This window comes from Neomonachus schauinslandi, chromosome 1 (genome assembly GCF_002201575.2).
Source record: "Neomonachus schauinslandi chromosome 1, ASM220157v2, whole genome shotgun sequence".
NCBI lineage: Eukaryota > Metazoa > Chordata > Mammalia > Carnivora > Phocidae > Neomonachus > Neomonachus schauinslandi.
The window spans coordinates 212,174,384-212,192,615 of NC_058403.1; the positions used below are offsets into that span (position 1 = coordinate 212,174,384).

The 18,232-nt window shown below is 53.6% G+C and overlaps 1 protein-coding gene across 1 annotated transcript in view; it reads right to left on the reverse strand.

Annotated features, from left to right (window-relative positions):
* The window catches only part of CELF5 (CUGBP Elav-like family member 5), a 49,345-nt gene that overhangs the window by 17,450 nt on the left and 13,663 nt on the right, over positions 1-18,232 (reverse strand). Inside the window, exon 2 of the mRNA XM_044918567.1 lies at positions 11,321-11,403. Within this exon, the coding sequence (XP_044774502.1) occupies positions 11,321-11,403 (83 nt within the window). The remainder of the gene's footprint in view (positions 1-11,320; positions 11,404-18,232) is intronic.

Consider the following 18,232-nt stretch of genomic DNA (forward strand, 5'->3'; position numbering starts at 1 on the left):
GCAAATCAGTCAAACAAGTGACACATGGTTCCACTGATGGGGCTTCACTCATTGCAGTCTGGAAAACTTACTTTGCCTTCAAAACCCAGTCACAGTATTTCTTGCTGTAGGAAGCCTCCTTGCTTTCTCAAGTGTAGTAGGTTCTTTGCAAAGATGCCCAATCCCTCTAGTCCCTGTGTGTGATGTGACTTTGCAGTTTCTTTCATCAAAAACTGGAGCCTATTAATACCCCACACTTCTGCATCTGGATTTGGCCTCCTGACTTGCTCTGGCCAGTGGAATGTAGTGGAAGGGAAGTGGTGGGAGTTCCAAGCTCTGGCCTCAAGAGACTTTGCAGCTTGCTCTTTTGGAACCCTGACATTGCCAGGTGACACGCCCAGGCAGGACAGGAGGACAGACCTCATGCCTTGAGAGGCCCCCCTGACAAACAGCATGTGGGAATGAGGTTGGCCTGTCCCAGCTCATCCCAGCAAGCCCCGCCTGCCACTGCATGAATGACCCCAGGAGAGACCAGCAGAAGAACCGCCCAGCTGAGCCCAGTCCGAGCTTACTAACCCACAGAATCAACAAATAAAATGGTTGGGTTGGTTTGTTCCTTAGTAGTAGCTGACTAATACCAAGGCAGCTACTTTTAGTCAGCTCTCTGAGCCTTGGGTGGGAGGACTGTCATACCTGCGTGGACCAGCTTTCAATCTGGGCTCCTTGCTCTGGACACTTCTGTCCTCCACCCCCGGCACTGAAGATGATGTTTTGTTTTTGTTTTTTTAAAGATTTTTTTTTAATTTATTTATTTGAGAGAGAGAGAATGAGAGAGAGAGAGCATGAGAGGGGGAAGGTCAGAGAGAGAAGCAGACTCCCCGCCGAGCAGGGAGCCCGATGCGGGACTCGATCCCGGGACTCCAGGATCATGACCTGAGCCGAAGGCAGTCGCTCAACCAACTGAGCCACCCAGGCGCCCCTGAAGATGATGTTTAATGGAAGAAACCCTCCTCTAATCCCCACCCCCAAACTGACCCAGCCATGGATGTGAGCTAATGTGGACATTTGAGAATAAACTCAAGGGATGTGGGAAGGGGGTGGCATTTGCTTCTCCACTGGTCTGAGAATAGAATCCTCCTCCAAGCCTTGTGTCTCCCGGTGAACTATTCATCCTTCAAAACCCAGCTCAAAAGCCCCCATGCGGGCAATCCTTCCACCCCTCTGGGTTCCTTTCTCCCTCTGCCTCAGGGCAGGAAGTGTCTATGTCTTGCTTTCTCAGAGCAGGCATCTCTCCCCACACCAGACAGGGAGAATCCGAGAAGCTTGCCGAACTGAATTGACCAGAAAGAAGTGGCTGACGCACACCACCATGGAAGGTACCTGGTGGCTCTGCGCCTGGCCTGGGGTTGGAACGAGTGCCAGTCCTAGACCCCCTCCCAGGTCAGACCATCCCCATGGCCATTCAGAGAAGGTGCTTGATGGATGTCAGCTTTCTACTCTCTGTGCAGGTGCCCAGCAAGCTCCAGAGGCAGGCACAATTTTCACCGGGCCTTCCAGATGTCAACATCAAGGCCCAGACTATTTGTCCAAGGTCATGGTGGGCCAGTTGAGGCACTAAGCAGCCTTCCTAGACGTCAAATTTAAGGATCTTTCTACCCACTCCTATGAATAGAGACCCCTCTCCAACTATGAACCCCCAAATCTCCTTCCCCTTGTCTTGGACCCTGTCTCAGCTCTGAGCCTCCCCACCCCATCAGAGGCCCCTCCCTCACACTGCACCCTCTTTCCCTGAGCTCCCTCCCCCTCTCCAGCTTCCCTACTCTCTCTGAACCCCTCCCATTCTGAGTGTTTGTTCCCTGGCTCATATGGGCTGCCTCAATTTGAACTCAGCCTCGGGAGCCCCAGAAGCAGAGAGGCCTCCCAGTGTCCCCAATACCTGCCACCCAGCCACATCTTCAGAGGGACCCTGACCACCTGGGAAAGGCCAAACCATGTCTCCCTTCCCCCACCACGTACACACACACACACACACACACACGAGCCCTCTCCACCTGGGTACCACACCCAGCTAGCTGGAGGCAGGAGGGGAGATTATTTCAACCAGATGGGACCAGTTTCTGGGCTGGGGGCAGACAGGTTGTGAAGGGAGGTGGGGGGAGTAGGGGCACCTGAGCTCCAGCCTCCTGTTCGCCCCCACCCCTCCCACCCCGCCTCCGCTGGCCCTCACCTCCTCCCTCCTCCCAGCACCTTGGGCAGATGAGGATGGGGTTGCCATGGCAACGCTGATTCACCACACGGAAGCTGGCAATTGTTGTTGCCATGGAAACCGCCTCTTAGGGGCGAGCCCAGCTCCTGCCTTGCACAAAAGAGATATTTAAATATAATCTTCTGGAGATGGATGAGCTGAGGGAGGGAGCGAGGGAGGGGGGCCACGGGGAGGGAACCTGTCCCCATCACCGCACCCTCCACCCCCGCCCCATTCTCGCGGCCTGGGTACCTGCGCCCCATCTCCCCCGCCCGCTGCGGAGCCTGGGACCTTTCCGCCTCCTCCTGGGAGGCGCCTTCCCCCTCCTGGGTCATCTCGGGCTCGGGGCAAGGGTCCCGGTGTGGTCCCGAGAAGCCAGGCGGGCAGTCCCCTCCTCCTCAGCCCCCCCCCCCCCCCCCCCCCCCACCCCCCAGCCCCCGGGCCCGCCCCCCCCCCCCCCCCGCCCCCCCCCGCCCCCCCGCTCAAAAGCCGAGGCTCCGAGGCCTGGCCATCCGCACCCCGCGGCCCGCCTTACCCACCGGCCTGGAGACGCGCGCCAGGCTGGCCTCCACGTGCCGCCGCCTGCCCGGCCGGCCCTGGGCGCACAGGCGCGCACACGCCGCACGCACGCACCAGCCCCGCGCCTCGCTCCCCGCGCCCGACGCCCAGGCGGGCGCTGACGATCCGCCCGCCAGAGGCCGGGCCCTGCAGGCGTTGCCCGCCCGAGCCGGGAGGAGGCGTGCGGCGCCGGGTGGGGTGGGGGGGAGCTGGGTCTCCCCACACCCACCCCTCCTGTCGCCCCTGCCCGCCCATCTGGCTCGGCCCACCTCCTTCCGGCTCCCTCTCTCCATCTGTCCCACCGAGGTCTCTGCCTAGTGCCCTCCCTCCCTCCTCCACGTTCTCTGGCTCCCCATGGCTGCATCCCTTCCCTGCTCCCTCCCTTCCTCCTTTCATTTATTCAATAACATTCCCGGTGTGCCCCATGCTGGGTAATTTTGCAACACCAGGGAGGACCCACTAATCTGGTGTGAGGGGAGACAGAGGTAGATACAGACACTCCCAGACCTATGCAGTCAGGATTGAGGCAGAGGTAGGGACCACCCCCTGGGAGACCCTAGAGCATAGAGGAGTGAGGAGCCAGAGGTTATCCTGGGGCTTCACTGAAGATGGAAAATCTGCGGTGGGTTTTGAAGTATGAGTAAGAGTTTGGGGTGGGGAGACAGTTTCTCATGTTGGAGGAATACCTACATCCATTGACTCATTTAATCTCTAAACAAGTGTATGAGATGAAAACATTCTCATTCTACAGATGGGCAAATCAGAAAGGGAGAGGGGAAAGTCAGAAGCAGAGGCCCAATCTCCTGCGGGGCGGGCAGGTTTCCTCAGGGTCTTCTTGGGATCCAGCCAACCCTCTAGCCAAGGGGCCGGGGCTCTGGGGAGTGTCTGTGTCTTTGGAGTGGGCACACATTAGATAGCTGAGACCCAGTCCTTGCTCTGCCCCCCAGCTTTTGCTGGGTGACGTCAACTAAGCCACACATCACTGAGAACCAGGGTCCCTCATGTCTGACCTGTGTATATTACAGACGGGGAAACTGAGGCCGCTGGGGGAGGGACTGCAGGAGGTGTCTCCAGCGGTCAGGCTGGGGCCCCAAAGATGGTCCTTTAGAAGATGCATAGCTGTGGCTTTAGAAGATGTGGGGACCCAGGAGAGGCCCCCACTAGGTCGTGTCCGGGTGGTATGGAGGAGAAGAAAGCAAGGTGGTCCCCAGGTCACTATTCCAGCCTCCCCTTCTGCCGCTGGAGCCCCAGCAAAGCCTCTGCCAAACACCCAGGCCCCACCGCTCTCCTACTCTAGGTGCTGCCTTGGCTCCTTCTGCCCAGGGGGTGGCATCCTGGCCTTCCTCCCCACTCCTCCTCCCAGGCCCCCAGGACACCACTGTTGAACTCACTGGCTGGCACTCACCCCTCCACACCCCATCCTCACTGTGAAGAGACCCCTCACATGCCACCTCCCCCTGAAGACTTCCCTGCCAAGTCCATCTGCTTCAGGCGCTACGTCCCCCACCAGACACACCGTCCCTCTTGGGTGGGCTGCCGGGGGCAGGGGGCCGAGGGGCCCTGGGCACCCCTCCCCACCTGAGGCCCAGCACAGGGTCCACAAATGACAACTGAAATGAAATGAGACAAGAGCTATGGTTTCCAGACCCCACAGAAAGGGAACCCCAGTCCCCGTCCCCGTGGGCAAAGAGCAAAGTGCTGGGAAATAACTCAAGAGCATGAGTCCAGCTGTGTCTACACCTTCCCCCCTTCATGGAGGAGAAACCAGGCTTGGACAGACGACACGACTGGCCCAGAGTCCTGCAGGCTCGACTTGTCTGGGACAGTTCGTTCATTCATTCATTCACTCGTTCATTCATTCATTTATTCATTCATTCGTTCATTCTTTCGTTTGTTCATTCAGCATGGATTTACCAAGCTCCCGTTGTGAGCTCAGCAATGGGCCTGTGTCACCCACAGGATCCTCGAAGCCCTTCTGCAATCCCATTCCACAAATGAAGAAACTGAGGCCCAGGAGGGTCACACCACTGGACATTTGGCACCTGGGGCCCCTCGCTCAGTCTCAGGTTGGGCTTGGCTCTGAGCCAGGTCATGGGATGTGGGAGGGGGTCTTGCAAGGGGGCCCCTTCAGAAACCCCTGTGTGCATAGAAAGGGTTTTCAGGGGGCTCTGTGAGGGGACCCCCAGCCAGCCAGACAAGCCTATCCCTTTCTGGGGTGCAGGGCAGACGTCAGATCTGGGATGTCCTTCGCCCCTCAAGACCTTCACGAAAAAAGGGACAATACAGCCTCAAATGGCACAGCCTCTCAGAGACAGGCACGGGAACTGCCGCCCCCTGCCCCCCGCTGTCCCCACGGGTCTGTTCCATCTCCAGGAACCTCATCCTGGGGTTTGACAGCCCCACAAAAAGCCTCTCCTGCAATCTGAGGCTTCTGCCCAGCGTGGATTCCAGGGTCCTGCGGTCCATTCTGGGTTCTATTCTGGGATTCTGTTATTCAATTTAGGATCCTATTCCAGAATGCTGAGATTTGATTAAACCACATCCCCCATGGACGCCGCTGTCACACTCGAGATGGGGGCTGGAACTCGCTTCAGAAGGAGTATTTGTGAAGGGGGGGGGCCTGCCCGTTCCCTGGAGTAGGGGGAGAAGCAGGGAGCCAGCAAATGACCCAGCTCACTCTCCCCTCCCGGTTTAGGAAGAGATAAAAAGACAGAAGGGTCCACTCCACACTGTCTCCCCCAACAACACACACACGCACGCATGCATGCACGCACGTGGGTTTTTGAGGGGAGGCAGGGGACAGGAGAGACGGTGGCTGTCTTGGTCTCTGGCGTGACCCAGCTGCGGCCCCCTAAGTCCCGGGCTGCGTGTGCGGGCGTGTGCGGGCACGTGAGCCGGCCGGGTGGGCTCTTCCAGCACGGGGGGCACCTCCATCTTCTGGCGGAGACGGAGGGGGGGCTCAGACTTCCGTGCTCAGATGCGGCTGGCAGGCAAGGGGCGCCTTCCCCCCAGCAGCCCCCATCACTCTTCCTGCAAGCTGCGAACGAGGCTCCGGCTCTGGTGCTGAGTGTGCTGATACCGTTTCTGTGGGTGCCCTGGGGTGGGAGGAGGAGGCTCACCCGCAAGTCAGACCCCTTCGCTAGGCAGGGGGGTGTCAGCTACAGAAGCTGGAGGCACACACACTCGGGGGTCGGGACTCCTGAGAACGCGCCCGGAGGAGACGCGGCACGTGCCCCTCAGAGACAAGGGTCTCTGTCGGTCACGGCAAAAGCCGGAAACAACCCAGATGTCCACCACCAGGAGGATGGGAAAATCAATTGCGTATTCGCGCTGTGGAATACGACCCGGCAATGAAAAAGCACCAATCACCGATGTGTGTGGCACCGACAGGTGATACCCAATCTCTTCAGCATCGTACTAAGTGGAGAAAAAAAATGCAGACAGTAAAGACCACATGTACTATGGTTCTGTTCATATTAGGTAAAAAGCGAGACGGGGAAAAGCGACCCCATGTTTTAGAGATCTATTCATAAGCGCTAAGAACATGAAGAAAGACAGGGGTTGGTTACCATAAAAGTCAGGACAGTGACAGCACAGGCTTGGGGACATGATAGGGATGGTTTCTGGGTATTGCTGGAGACTCCTCCTCCTTCCCCTCCAGCCATGAGCTGGTATCAAACCGAGACCCACAATCTGGACATATGATGACACTGCATCCTGTTCCTGAGTCTAGAACATTCTAGGTCTGCACTGTCTAACATGGTAGCTGATTCTTGGTCTAGGACATTCTACATCTGTGCTATCCAAAACAGTGGCTGACTCCTAGTCCAGAACATTCTAGGTCTGAACTCGCCAATACAGTAGGTGACTCCCAGTCTAGAACATTCTGTATCTGCTGTCTAACACAGTAGCTGACCCCTGATCTATAACATTCTAGATTTGAGGTGTCCAATGTGGTAGCCAATAGCCACATGTGGCGGTTTAAGTTTAAATTTAAATGTATTAAAATCAAATAACATTAGATATTGTTCCTGAGGGGCGCCTGGGTGGCTCAGTCGATTTAGTGTCTGCCCTCAGCTCAGGTCATGATCCTGGGGTCTTGGGATCGAGCTCCATGTCTGGCTCCCTGCTTAGCAGGGAGTCTGCTTTTCCCTCTGCCCCTCCCCACCCCCCGCTCATGCTCTCTCTCTCTCTCTCTCTCTCTCTCAAATAAATAAATAAAATCTTTTTTTTTTAAAAGAAATTGTTCCCAAGTCACACTTGCTACATTTCAAAGACAATAGCCACACAAAGCCAGTGGCCACCAAATTGGACAGGAGAGACAGAACATTTCCATCACGGTGGAAAATTCTATCGGACAGCAATGGTCTAGAATTGGGATCTGCCAGCTCCTTTCTGGGCCTCTGTCTGTTTTTGTAAAGTTTTATTGACACACAGCCACACCCATCCATTTATGTATTGTCTGTGGTTTCTTTTATGTGATGTGACAGAGGCCCTATGGCCCATGAGGCCAAAAATATTTACTCTCTGATCCTTTACAGAAGAAGTTTGCTGAATCTTGACCTAGAACATTTTCGAAGGCTACTGTCCAATATGGTACACAAACATGGCTTGTGTGACCAAGGAACAGAATTTTAAATTTTGTTTAATTATAATTAATGTAAATATAAACTTAAATCTAAAAACTGATTCCTGACTCCATTCTTAGAAAATCTTTAAAGTATGTTTAGAGCAAGCGGGGTATGTGAACCTTCTTTTCCAACTGTCAGTTTTATAGAATGCAAAGAGCAAAAGCAGATCGAGCATTTCTGATAACAACTGATTGTCCAACTTCAGACGGACCGAGAGGCAGGACACACACGGGGTGTTGGATGCCTACGAGGGAAAAAGGAACGTGAGCTCTTATTAACTATGCTGACTTCCTGCTGAAATGATAATATTTTGGAGAGGTATTGGGTTAAAATGAAATGTAGTATGAAAATTAATTTCACCTGTTTCTTTTTTTTTTTTAAAGATTTTATTTATTTATTTGAGAGAGAGAATGAGAGAGAGAGAGAGCATGAGAGAGGGGAGGGTCAGAGGGAGAAGCAGACCCCCCGCTGAGCAGGGAGCCCGACGTGGGACTCGATCCCGGGACTCCAGGATCATGACCTGAGCCGAAGGCAGTCGCTTAACAAACTGAGCCACCCAGGCGCCCCTCACCTGTTTCTTTTTAATTTTTAAAAGTTGCTCCTAGAAAAATGTGAATGCAATTTGTGGACTGCATTATATTTCTATTAGCACTGTCCTAGAACATTCACCAGCTCCTTATTCTCCTGACCACTGGATGACAGTTGTCTTTCCCAGTCATGACAATCACAAATGTCCCCAGACATCGCCCAGGGACCCGTGGGGGCAGAATCGCCCCCGGGGTTGAGACCCCCTTCTGACCTGATGTAACTCCTCCATGAGACAGTGGAGGCTCTCGTGTGTTCCCACACTCAAAAATGCGCCTGGCACGTTCCTGCCTCCCAGTCTCGGCACACTCGGTCCCCACGCCACCCCCACCTCCATCTGCCAGTCTTCCCCATCTCTCAAGACGCAGTTCAAACGCTCCCTCCTCCAAGAAGGCACCTTGTTTGCCTGCCACCAAGTCATCGGTGGTGGGGCAGGCCCCCTGCTTCCCCTCTGACCCCCCACCCCCGAGATGCCGCCCCCGGGCTGCATTTAGTGCTCGCCCCATTACAGTGGGTTGAATAGGGACTCCCCTAAAACACAAAGTCCTAAGCCCCCAAAACCTGTGAATGGGACCTTATTTGCAACAGGTGTCCTTCCAGATGTCAGTAAGTCATGGATCTCAAGATGGGGTCATCCTGGATTTCGGGTGAGCCCTAAGCCCAGTGACAGGTGTTCTTATAGGAGAAAAGGCAGAGGGAGAGGGGAGACGTGTAGGCATGGAGGATGGCCATGTGGTGACAGAGGCAGGGATCCGGCTGATGCGTCAATGAGCCAGAGAACATCAAGGATTATGGGCGTCACCTGAAGCTGGAGAGACATGGAGCAGGTTCCCCCCCAGAACCTCTGGAGGGAGCGCGGCCCTGCTGACGCCTTGATTTCAGACTTTGGCCCCCAGAACTGAGAGAGGGCAAGTCTCTGTCGCTTTAAGCCCCCTAGTGTGTGGTGCTTGGTGTCAGTGACCCCCAGATCACTCACTGGCCCCCCCATTCACTCCTGCCCGGAAAGCCTTGCTCCTAAAGCATCTCAAACCCCTGACTTCTACCCCTGCCATCCCTGCCCGAGTCGCTTCCTGACCAACTACAGCTCCCTGCTGCCCCTCTGGCCCCCCTCCCTGCTCGGAGAGGCATCCCCGAGCACCCTGTCTGAACAGAACCTGCATCCGGAGTCTGAAAATCACTCTGAAAGACCCCCCCGCTTCTCAGCTCCATGTTGTGCTCACCACCAGAAGCCCTCCCATTGGGTCCCGCTCGGGTCACAGATCAGGTGCTCAGTATGCATCTGCTGAATGAACCAATGTGTGCTGAGCACGCAGCCCAGGGTCTGCCCTGGAGGGGCCCCTAATCCCGGCTGCTGATGGAAACCAGAGCCCAGCTTTGGCCCCCAACACAGAGGGAGCTGGGCCTCAGGTTGGGGAAAGGGAGGCTGGCTTTGACTCCATCAGGAAAATGGGAGCAGAAGAAAGCTAAGAAGAACTTAGCTGGGGGCACCAGCTAAGAAATGTTAGCAGATCTCCAAGAGGGTACGGATTTCTCTGGACAGAAGGGTCACAGCTTCCAGGCCGAATCTGATCACACACACACACACACACACACACACACACACACGTCCACTGGACATGGAGGGACTGGGTGCCCGCAAAGTGTCTGCGGTCAAATCCCCGTTCTGCTGTTTGCTGGCCGCCCGACCTTGGACACATCCACTAGAACACTGCTTTGTTCCTCTCGGTGCCCAATGCCCCCAGGCTCCTGGCGCCCGGAGCCGGGCAGACAGCGTGTCGCTCTGAGACCCAGGGGCACTGAGCTTCTTCCTTGCATCCTGGGGGGAGCCGGCCGCCGTGCCGCGAGGCTGCTCAAGATGTCCCCCCTGGAGAGGAAGTGAGACCTCCCGTCCGTGGCCGCTCCAGGGGTCAGCACGGTGGCCAGTCCCACAGCCACACTCAAATGCCAGCTGACCACTCAACTGCGACGTCAGGGCTCCTCTGAGCCAGGACCATGCGGCAAACTCATTCCTTAATTCCTGACCCGGGGCCCCTGAGATAACTCATGCTGGTGGCTTGAAGCCACCAGGTTGTGGTATAAGTGTTGATAACTAATATGGTCCACAGAACCCCACTGTTCCCCTCACCCCCCGGGTGCTAACCTGTACGGATGGACCTGCCCTCCAGGTCCGGCTCAGTTTGGGGAGGTGCTGGCAGAACATCCGAGGGAGGGAGAACTGTGAATTCTCTTCTCAGATGTCACTTCCTCCGTGAAGCCTTCCATGACCACCTTCTCTATGGTTTCCTCCCCTCACTCCCCCCTGTTATACTCTTCCGGTGCTGAAGATCAGAGAGGTTAAGTCACTGGCTCACAGACACAGCAAGGACTGCTTGGAACTAAGCAAGGAGCGCCGCCACAGCACTCTACCACTCTTGTCTCCACTTCACTCCCCCCCCAAGAGGGACACCTTATTCTTCACTATGAGGTTGAGGCCAACCCCAGGACCATTTTTGGTGCTGTTCAGAGTCAAGCCAACCCCTGCCATGATCTCATGTTCCCAGCAGGTGCACCCTGATTATCCAGCCAGCCCTGTTGCACCCATATTCTCAGCATTTATGGCCACAGATGCCACCCAAGTCGCCCCTAAATGCCTTTGAGGCTGAAGAGTCTCTGAGAAATGTAGAGGGAAGCGTGGACACCCCCAGAGGTCATGGGGTGCCATGGATCTCACTGTGGTTCCTTCAATTTCCACCCAGAGGCACTGCCTGGGGACCGGGCTTAGTTAGCTCAGGGGGACCACCTTCCCTTCACCGGGGACAGGGACCTCCTGCCCACCCCAAGAAGGCAGGGCTGACAAGGGAGAGCCAGCAGGGACAGAGCCTGGGCCAGCCCTGTATGACTTGCCCGGTCCCCTCCCTGCCCTCCCCTCCTCCCTCTCTCCCTCTTACTCACTCTGTTCCAGCCACACAAGCCTCCTTGCTGTTCCTCCAACACACTAGGCACAGTCCTGCCCCAGGATCTTTGCACGGGCTATTCCATTTGCCTGCTAATGCTTCCTCATCCTTCAGGTCTCAGCACAATGACACTAACATGCTGGGCCAGGTGCCCTTGTGCAGTATGCGACCTACACAACCACACAGAACCACTCAGGTGGGAAGTATGGAGCATGACATGTGGTAGGCACTCAATAAATGCTCTCTTTGGTGATCATTTCTGTCTGTCGGCACCTTATACCTCTTTCTGAGTCCAGAGGCATGTGGGCTTCACAGCTGATCCTTGGAAGGGCCTTAGGCTTCCCCAGGCTGAGAGCAGCCCCCCTCCCCAGACAGCACCTCGGACTCACCCCGGGCAAGGTCTTCTGTTCGTGCAGGGCAGTCTGAGCTTTGATGGCGGAGTCCCTGGCACAATAGGTGAGAAAGGCACAGCCTGGAAAGGAAAGAATTGGGGGTGTTAAGAGAAAGGAATGCGGAGACCCGTGTTCACGGTCACATTGATCCCAACAGCCAGAAGGTGGAAGCAACCCAAATGTCCATCAGTGGATGAAGGATAAACACAACTTGTCCTTCCATCCACATGCTGGAATATGATCTAGCCTTAGAAAGGAAGGGACCCTGACACCGGCCACAATGTGGAGGGACCCTGAGGACACTGGGCTCAGTGAGAGGAGCCAGACCCAGAAGGACACATCCCGCAGGACCCCACTCCCAGGAGGTCCCCAGAGGAGTCCCGTCCACAGAGACAGAGAGGAGAGGGTGCGAACCGGGGCTGGGGCAGGGGGTGGGGAGTCCGTGCTTCGTGGGGACGGAGTCTCCATGTGGGGAGATGGAACGTTCTGGAGACGGCAGGGGCGGGGGTTGGTGATTGCATGACAGTGTGAGTGTGTTTCCTGCTGCTGAGCTGCGGGGTGCCTGGGTGGCTCAGTCAGTTAAGCGTCTTCCTTCGGCTCAGGTCATGATCCCAGAGTCCTGGGATCAAGCCCCACCGCATCAGACTCCCTGCTCAGTGGGGAGTCTGCTTCTCCCTCTCCCTCTGCCTCTCCACCCCCGCCCCCGCTCGTGCTCTCTTTTTCTCTCTCAAATAAATAAATAAAATCTTTTTTAAAAAATGCTTTGAGCTGTGCACTTAGAGATGGTTTAGACGGTAAATTTAATGTTATGTGTATTTTACCACAATAAAAAAATGGAAAAGGAGGAAAAATTGTTTAAGATGGTAGATTTTATCTTCTTTTTTACTACAAGTTAAAGATAAACAGAGGAGCCAACTTTTTTGGGGGGCGGGGGCCAACAGCAGTGGTTCAGCTGCCCCCCACCCCAAACGGTGAGCTAGGGAAGGGGAGAGAGGAGACCCCGCTGTTAAATCCGTGGCTGACGCTAGATAAAGAGATACTGAGAAGGCTGGGTGAGGTGCGGTGGGGGGAGTGGGACAGCGGCTGCCTCGGAGAGGGGGTGCACCAGCAGCCCCAAAGATGCAGAAGGCGCCCCGGGACTGGGACGAGGAGCACCGTGGCTCTGCATGGGCCTGCTTCGTGGCCTTGGATGGGGCGCCTCTGCCTCCGTGGACGGGGCGCCACCTCTGTCTAGGTCTCAGTTGTCCCCATCAGAGAAGATGGTCCCAGTGTAGGAGGGGGGAAGGGTCAAGGGGCGGGGAGGAGCTAGAGGGGGCGTGGCGCAGTGGCCAAGGGCAGAGCCAATCAGGAGAGGAAGGGGCGGGCCAGCCCTGAAGTGGTCCAGAGCCAGGGTGTGATTGACTGGACGTCGTCTTGGGGTGGGGGTGGGGCTGGGGCGGGGTGCAAAGCGTGAGAACTGCAGAGACAAGAGACATTGAGAGAGACAGAAGCAAGGAGAGATAAGCCCCCAGAGAAAGCCTGATGAGATCAAAGGTATTTGAAAGATGTTTGCCTGAGGCCGGGTGTGGGAGGCAGGCAGGTGTCAGGTCCCCTTCGACGGACCCAGGGGACCGGGCCTCAGCCCTGGGCTTTGCCTCTAATCTCTGTGGACCTCATTTTCACTGCGTGTGAAATGAGACCATCGTTGGCCGCTCTGATGCTGTTGGACCCTGTGTCCACCACCCCCATCTCCCTCCCTCTGCCTCCCCCTCCTCCGCAGGATCCCCTGCGCAGAAGCCCTGGTGCCCATTTTTGCTCCAGGCAGGAGCTAATTAAAGCCATATCCTTCCTTCTGGGATGAGCTCACCAAGCCCCCACTCCCACAGGCGGGGCCGGTTGATGGGGAGGGGTCTGCCTCAGGCCTGACAGGCTCCCTTGGAACCCTGGGGAGAAAGGCACCAGGCAGAGCTGAGGATGGTTTCTAGCATTTAAAAAACATTTGTTGTGAGAATGTAAAATGGTGCAGCCCCTGTGGGAAACAGTTTGGCGGCTCCTCAAAAAAGTTAAACATAGAATTACCATATGATCCAGCAATTCCACTTCTGGGTCTATACCCAAAAGAATTGAAAACAGGGACTCGAACAGATATTTCAAACAGATATTACACATATTCACAGCGGCATTATTCAGAACGGCCAAAAGGTAGAACAACCCAAGTGTCCACCAACAGATGCATGGATAAACAAAATGTGGTCCATTCATACACTGGAATATTATTCTGCCTTAAAAAGTGGGGAATTCTGACCCATGTTACAACGTGGATGAACCTTGAGGATGTTATGCTCAGTGTCATAAACCAGACATAAGGGGGGTGGGAGGATGGGTTAGCCTGGTGATGGGTATTAAAGAGGGCACGTTCTGCATGGGGCACTGGGTGTTATGCACAAACAATGAATCATGGAACACTACATCTAAAACTAATGATGTAATGTACGGTAATTAACATAACAATAAAAAATTTAAAAAAATAAGCCAGACATAAAAGGACACATCCCTCAGGACCCCACTCCCAGGAGGTCCCCAGAGGAGTCCTGTCCACACAGACAGAGAGGAGAGGGTGGGAACCAGGACTGGGGAGGGGGTGGGGGAGTCCATGCTTCATGGGGACAGATCCGTATGGGGAGATGGAAAGTTCTGGAGATGGAGGGTGGGGGTGGTTGTACAACAGTGTGATTGTGCTTAACGCCATTGAGGTGTGCGCTTAAAAATAGTTAAGATGGGGGAGCGCCTGGGTGGCTCAGTCAGTTAAACATCCGACTTGTCTTGGCTCTGATCATGATCTCAGGGTAGTGAGATGGAGTCCCGGATAGGGCTCGGCGCTCAGCTGGGGGGTCTGTTTGAGATTCTCCCTCTTCCTCTGCCCCTCCCCCCCCACCATGCTCTCTCTCTCTCTAAAAATAAACAAATCTTTAAAAAATGGTTAAGATGGTGAATTTAATGTTATGTGTATTTTACCAAAATAAAAAATTGTCATTGGGATATATTAAAAACATACCCCCCTAAGAAAGGTGCAGAACACGAAAGTATATAATGTAGCAAATAATCATAAAATCATGTAACCATTTCCCGGGTCAAGGAATAGAACATGGCAGTCACCGGAAATCCCAGTGCTTCCCATCCCATGACAAGCCCCTCCATCCCCCGGAGGTGACTGCTATTCTGGCTTTTGTGATAACCACGTCATTGCTTTTCATTATGGCTTCCCGCCCCGTGTGTGTCACTAATCAATGTAGCTGAGTACTTCCTGCTTTTGAACTTATATAAACGGAATCATAGCATATGTACACTTTGTGTCTAGATTCTGTTACTCAACAACAGATGGCTGTGAGTATCAGGAATTAATTCCTTTTCATAGCTGTGTAATATTTTCTCCTGTGAATATACTGCAAGTTGGCTATCCATTCTCTTGTGAGTGGGCATCTGGGTTGTCCACTGTTAGAGACTATCATGAAAAACGCTGCCATGGAACATTCTTATATAGGTGCTTTGATGCACAAAGGCATATCCAGGAATGGGATTGCAGGTTATAAGGTAAGTTTATGTTTAGCTTAAACAGATTCCTTCAAACAGTTTTCCAAAATGGGTTGTACCAAAGAATTCTCCAACCAACGGTTCTGACAATATTAATGCTTCACTTTCACCAACCCTTGGTTTTGCCAGCCTTTTAAATGTTAGTCATTGTGGTAGGCGTATCACTGCATTTCATTGAGATTGTAACATACATTGCTATAGTTATTAATAAAGCCGGGCACCTTGTTGCTTTGTAGGAGTTCTTTATGTGCTGTGTAAATAAAGAATACTTTGTATTCTTTTATGGTTATATCTGATGCACACATCTTCCCCCAATCCATGGCTGGTCTTTCTACTCTTTTTTTGGTGTTTCTATTTTCTGAATTTAATCCCCCAAGGCCTTCAGGGAAAGGAGAGGCACTAAGACAACTAGCCTAGGGCCTGAGAGAAATTAGGCACAACCAGCAAGAAACTGGACTGCAAGAAGATGTGAAATAGAGGCAAAACCCTTCCTCCTTGGGCCCATTCTTGCCGGTGAGGCCTCATTTGCAGAAAATGGAGTGTGCTAGTCCTGGGAGGCTAGGATAGGACCCCCGAGCGACCTTCTAGGCCATCAGCCTCTGGGTCCGGAAGGTTTTCAGCCAGAGGGACAGAAAGACCAAATTGCATGCCACTGTCCCCGGTGCTGAAATGCTTGCCTGTTCTCTTGACCCCTTAGTTTCTCTTTTCTAATGGGGAGAAATGTGTGATGTTTACCCCTTTCTGGGTAAATACAGCCTTGATGTTCAGTTAGTTCAGTTCCTGTTAGGGTTTAATTGGATCCCCCCTCCCCAAAATTCATATGTTGCTGTCCTAACCCCTCAGGACCTCAGAATGGGACCTTATTTGGAAAATGAGCCATTGCAGATGTAATGAGTTAAGGTGAGGTCATCCTGGAGGAGGGTTAGCCCCAATGCTGTAGGACTAGTGTCCTTACAAAAGGAGGAAATTTGGGCACAGAGACACACACTCAGGGAGAAGGCCATGTGATTATGAAGGCAGAAATCTGGGGGATGTATCAACAAGCCCAGGGACAGTAAGGACTTCCAACAAACCACCAGAAGCTGGGAGAGACCTGAACCAGATTCTCCCTCCATTTCGAAGGAACCAACTCAACCCGCACCTTAATCTCAGACTTCTGGCTCCCCGGACAGTGAGCAAACATGTTTCTGTTTTTGAAGACCCCTGGTTTGTGGTACATTTTTTCCGCAGCCCTAGCAACCTAATACAGTCCCCAATCAGCACAGACTTTCAGTGGTATTAATAAAGTTCACTGGCTTCTAATACTAATAAACTTGTACTCAGTATTGACTCACTCAATCCTTATAACAACCCCACAAAGTAGCTGCTAGTATTGCCTTCATTTTACACATGAGTGTCCAGGGCACAGAGTGGGGAAGTGACTTGCCCAGGACCACACAGGTGGTAAGTGTGTGCTCATCCAGGCTCCATGGACAGTTTGCTAACCACTGGGGCACAGTGCCCGGAGCTTGCATCTTTTTAAAATTTCCCCAGGGCCTAGGGCGAGGATCACAGACCCCTGATTCACCCCTTCCCGAAAGGAGCTTTAAAATCATGCCAGGATCAAATGCTGGTTCAAATACACGGACCCCATTTTAATTGTTCAAAGTCTGTTTGCTGCGTCCTAGTCCCACAGAGACCTTTTGAGGGAAGTCACAACCCAACCAAAGCCTACATTGGGTGAACCTCTCATCTCAATTTCAGCCCTGGCCACACCTACCCCACACATCAGCCTCACCAATGACAAGGGGGCCAAGTCTGGTGTCCAGCAGCCCCTTCCCATGCTGGCCATGCCCTGGGGTTCTTCCCAGAGTGCTCAGCACTTGACCATCCCTTCAAACCCACACCCATTTTCAAAGCCTGGACCAGGACTGATCTGGGGTGGGGTGCTGTTAATGCCCACAGATCTCTCTAGGCCCAAAGACAGAGCAGGGACCAAAATGGAGGAATCATTGGGGAACAAGAGTATGTATATATGAAAGTTTCCTAATAACTAGATCTGTGTCATCACAGCTCCTTTGGGAGGCAGGGAGCTCCCCATCTCTGGAGGTAAGCAGCAGTGGCTCCCCAGAGAGGAAACTTCTTTGCCAGAGAATCCTGAGAGTCCCTTCTCATGCTAAGATCCTCTGCTCTCTGGTCTGAGATCTGAGCTTTTGGGACTTCATGACTCAAAGTTGTAATGATGATAATAATAGTCAGTGTCCACTGTGCACCAGGCATCCTTACAGGGGCACATCACTGGTATCAACCCTTTGAGTCCTCAGACTAGCCCAAGAGAATTGCATGATTGTATTTATTATTATTATTAAAGACTTATTTATTTAGAGAGAGCGAGCACAGGGTGGGGGAAGGGCAGAGGGAGAGAGAATCTCAAGCAGACTCCTCGCTGAGCGTGGAGCCCGACGTGGGGCTCGATCCCACGACACTGAGATCACGACCTGAGCTGAAACCAAGAGTCGGACGCTCAACCAACTGAGCCACCCAGGCGCCCTGGTATTTTATTTATTATTATTTGCATTTTGCAGGTAGGGAAACTGAGACAGCAGCCACACAGGTAACATAGTGATGGGGCCAGAGGCGGGATTGGAACTCCAGAGGACTAACTCCAGTCTGTGCTTCCTCGACCTCAATATTCTCCCTCTTATAAAGATAGTAGTAGTCACGACAACAGCTCCTTCACGGAGCACTTGGACAGGGTGGCCATTATCCTGGGGGCTTGGCTCCACCCCCCTCGCCCCCTCTCCTCCCTGCAGGAATCCTGTAAGGCGGGTCTTATGCAGATTATGCAGGGAGGCTTGCCTAAGATGCACAGCGGGAAAGGGTAGAGCCAGAGTTTGAACCCAGGGGCATCTGACATCATGGGTTTCACTGACATCCACTGTGCTTAGAGGCTTTGATCTCCAGGGTGTGGCTGTGGAGTGGCTCCCAATTCTGCCATCTTCCCTGAAATTCACTCAAAACCTTTGATGTTTTAAGACAAAGGTGGCCTTAAGAGCATCTATGAAAAGACAATTATGCGCCATCTTCCATCTAGTGTAGACACCGATTGTTTGATATGCAGATAAATGGAATCATTAGGGGGTGACTTAACGATACAGGCCTCCCAAACATGGGGCTCTGGGGCAACCCCACAGAGCCTTAGTGGTGGGAAGAATTGTGCCCAACTTACAGATGAGAAGACTGAGGTTCACAGTGACCCAGGTCACCTGGAGCCCATATCTGCATGACCCCATTGCCCAGGGCTCTTCCCCCAGCCCACAAGGACACTCCTCTATCCAGCCTGGGAGATTCTGTCTCTGA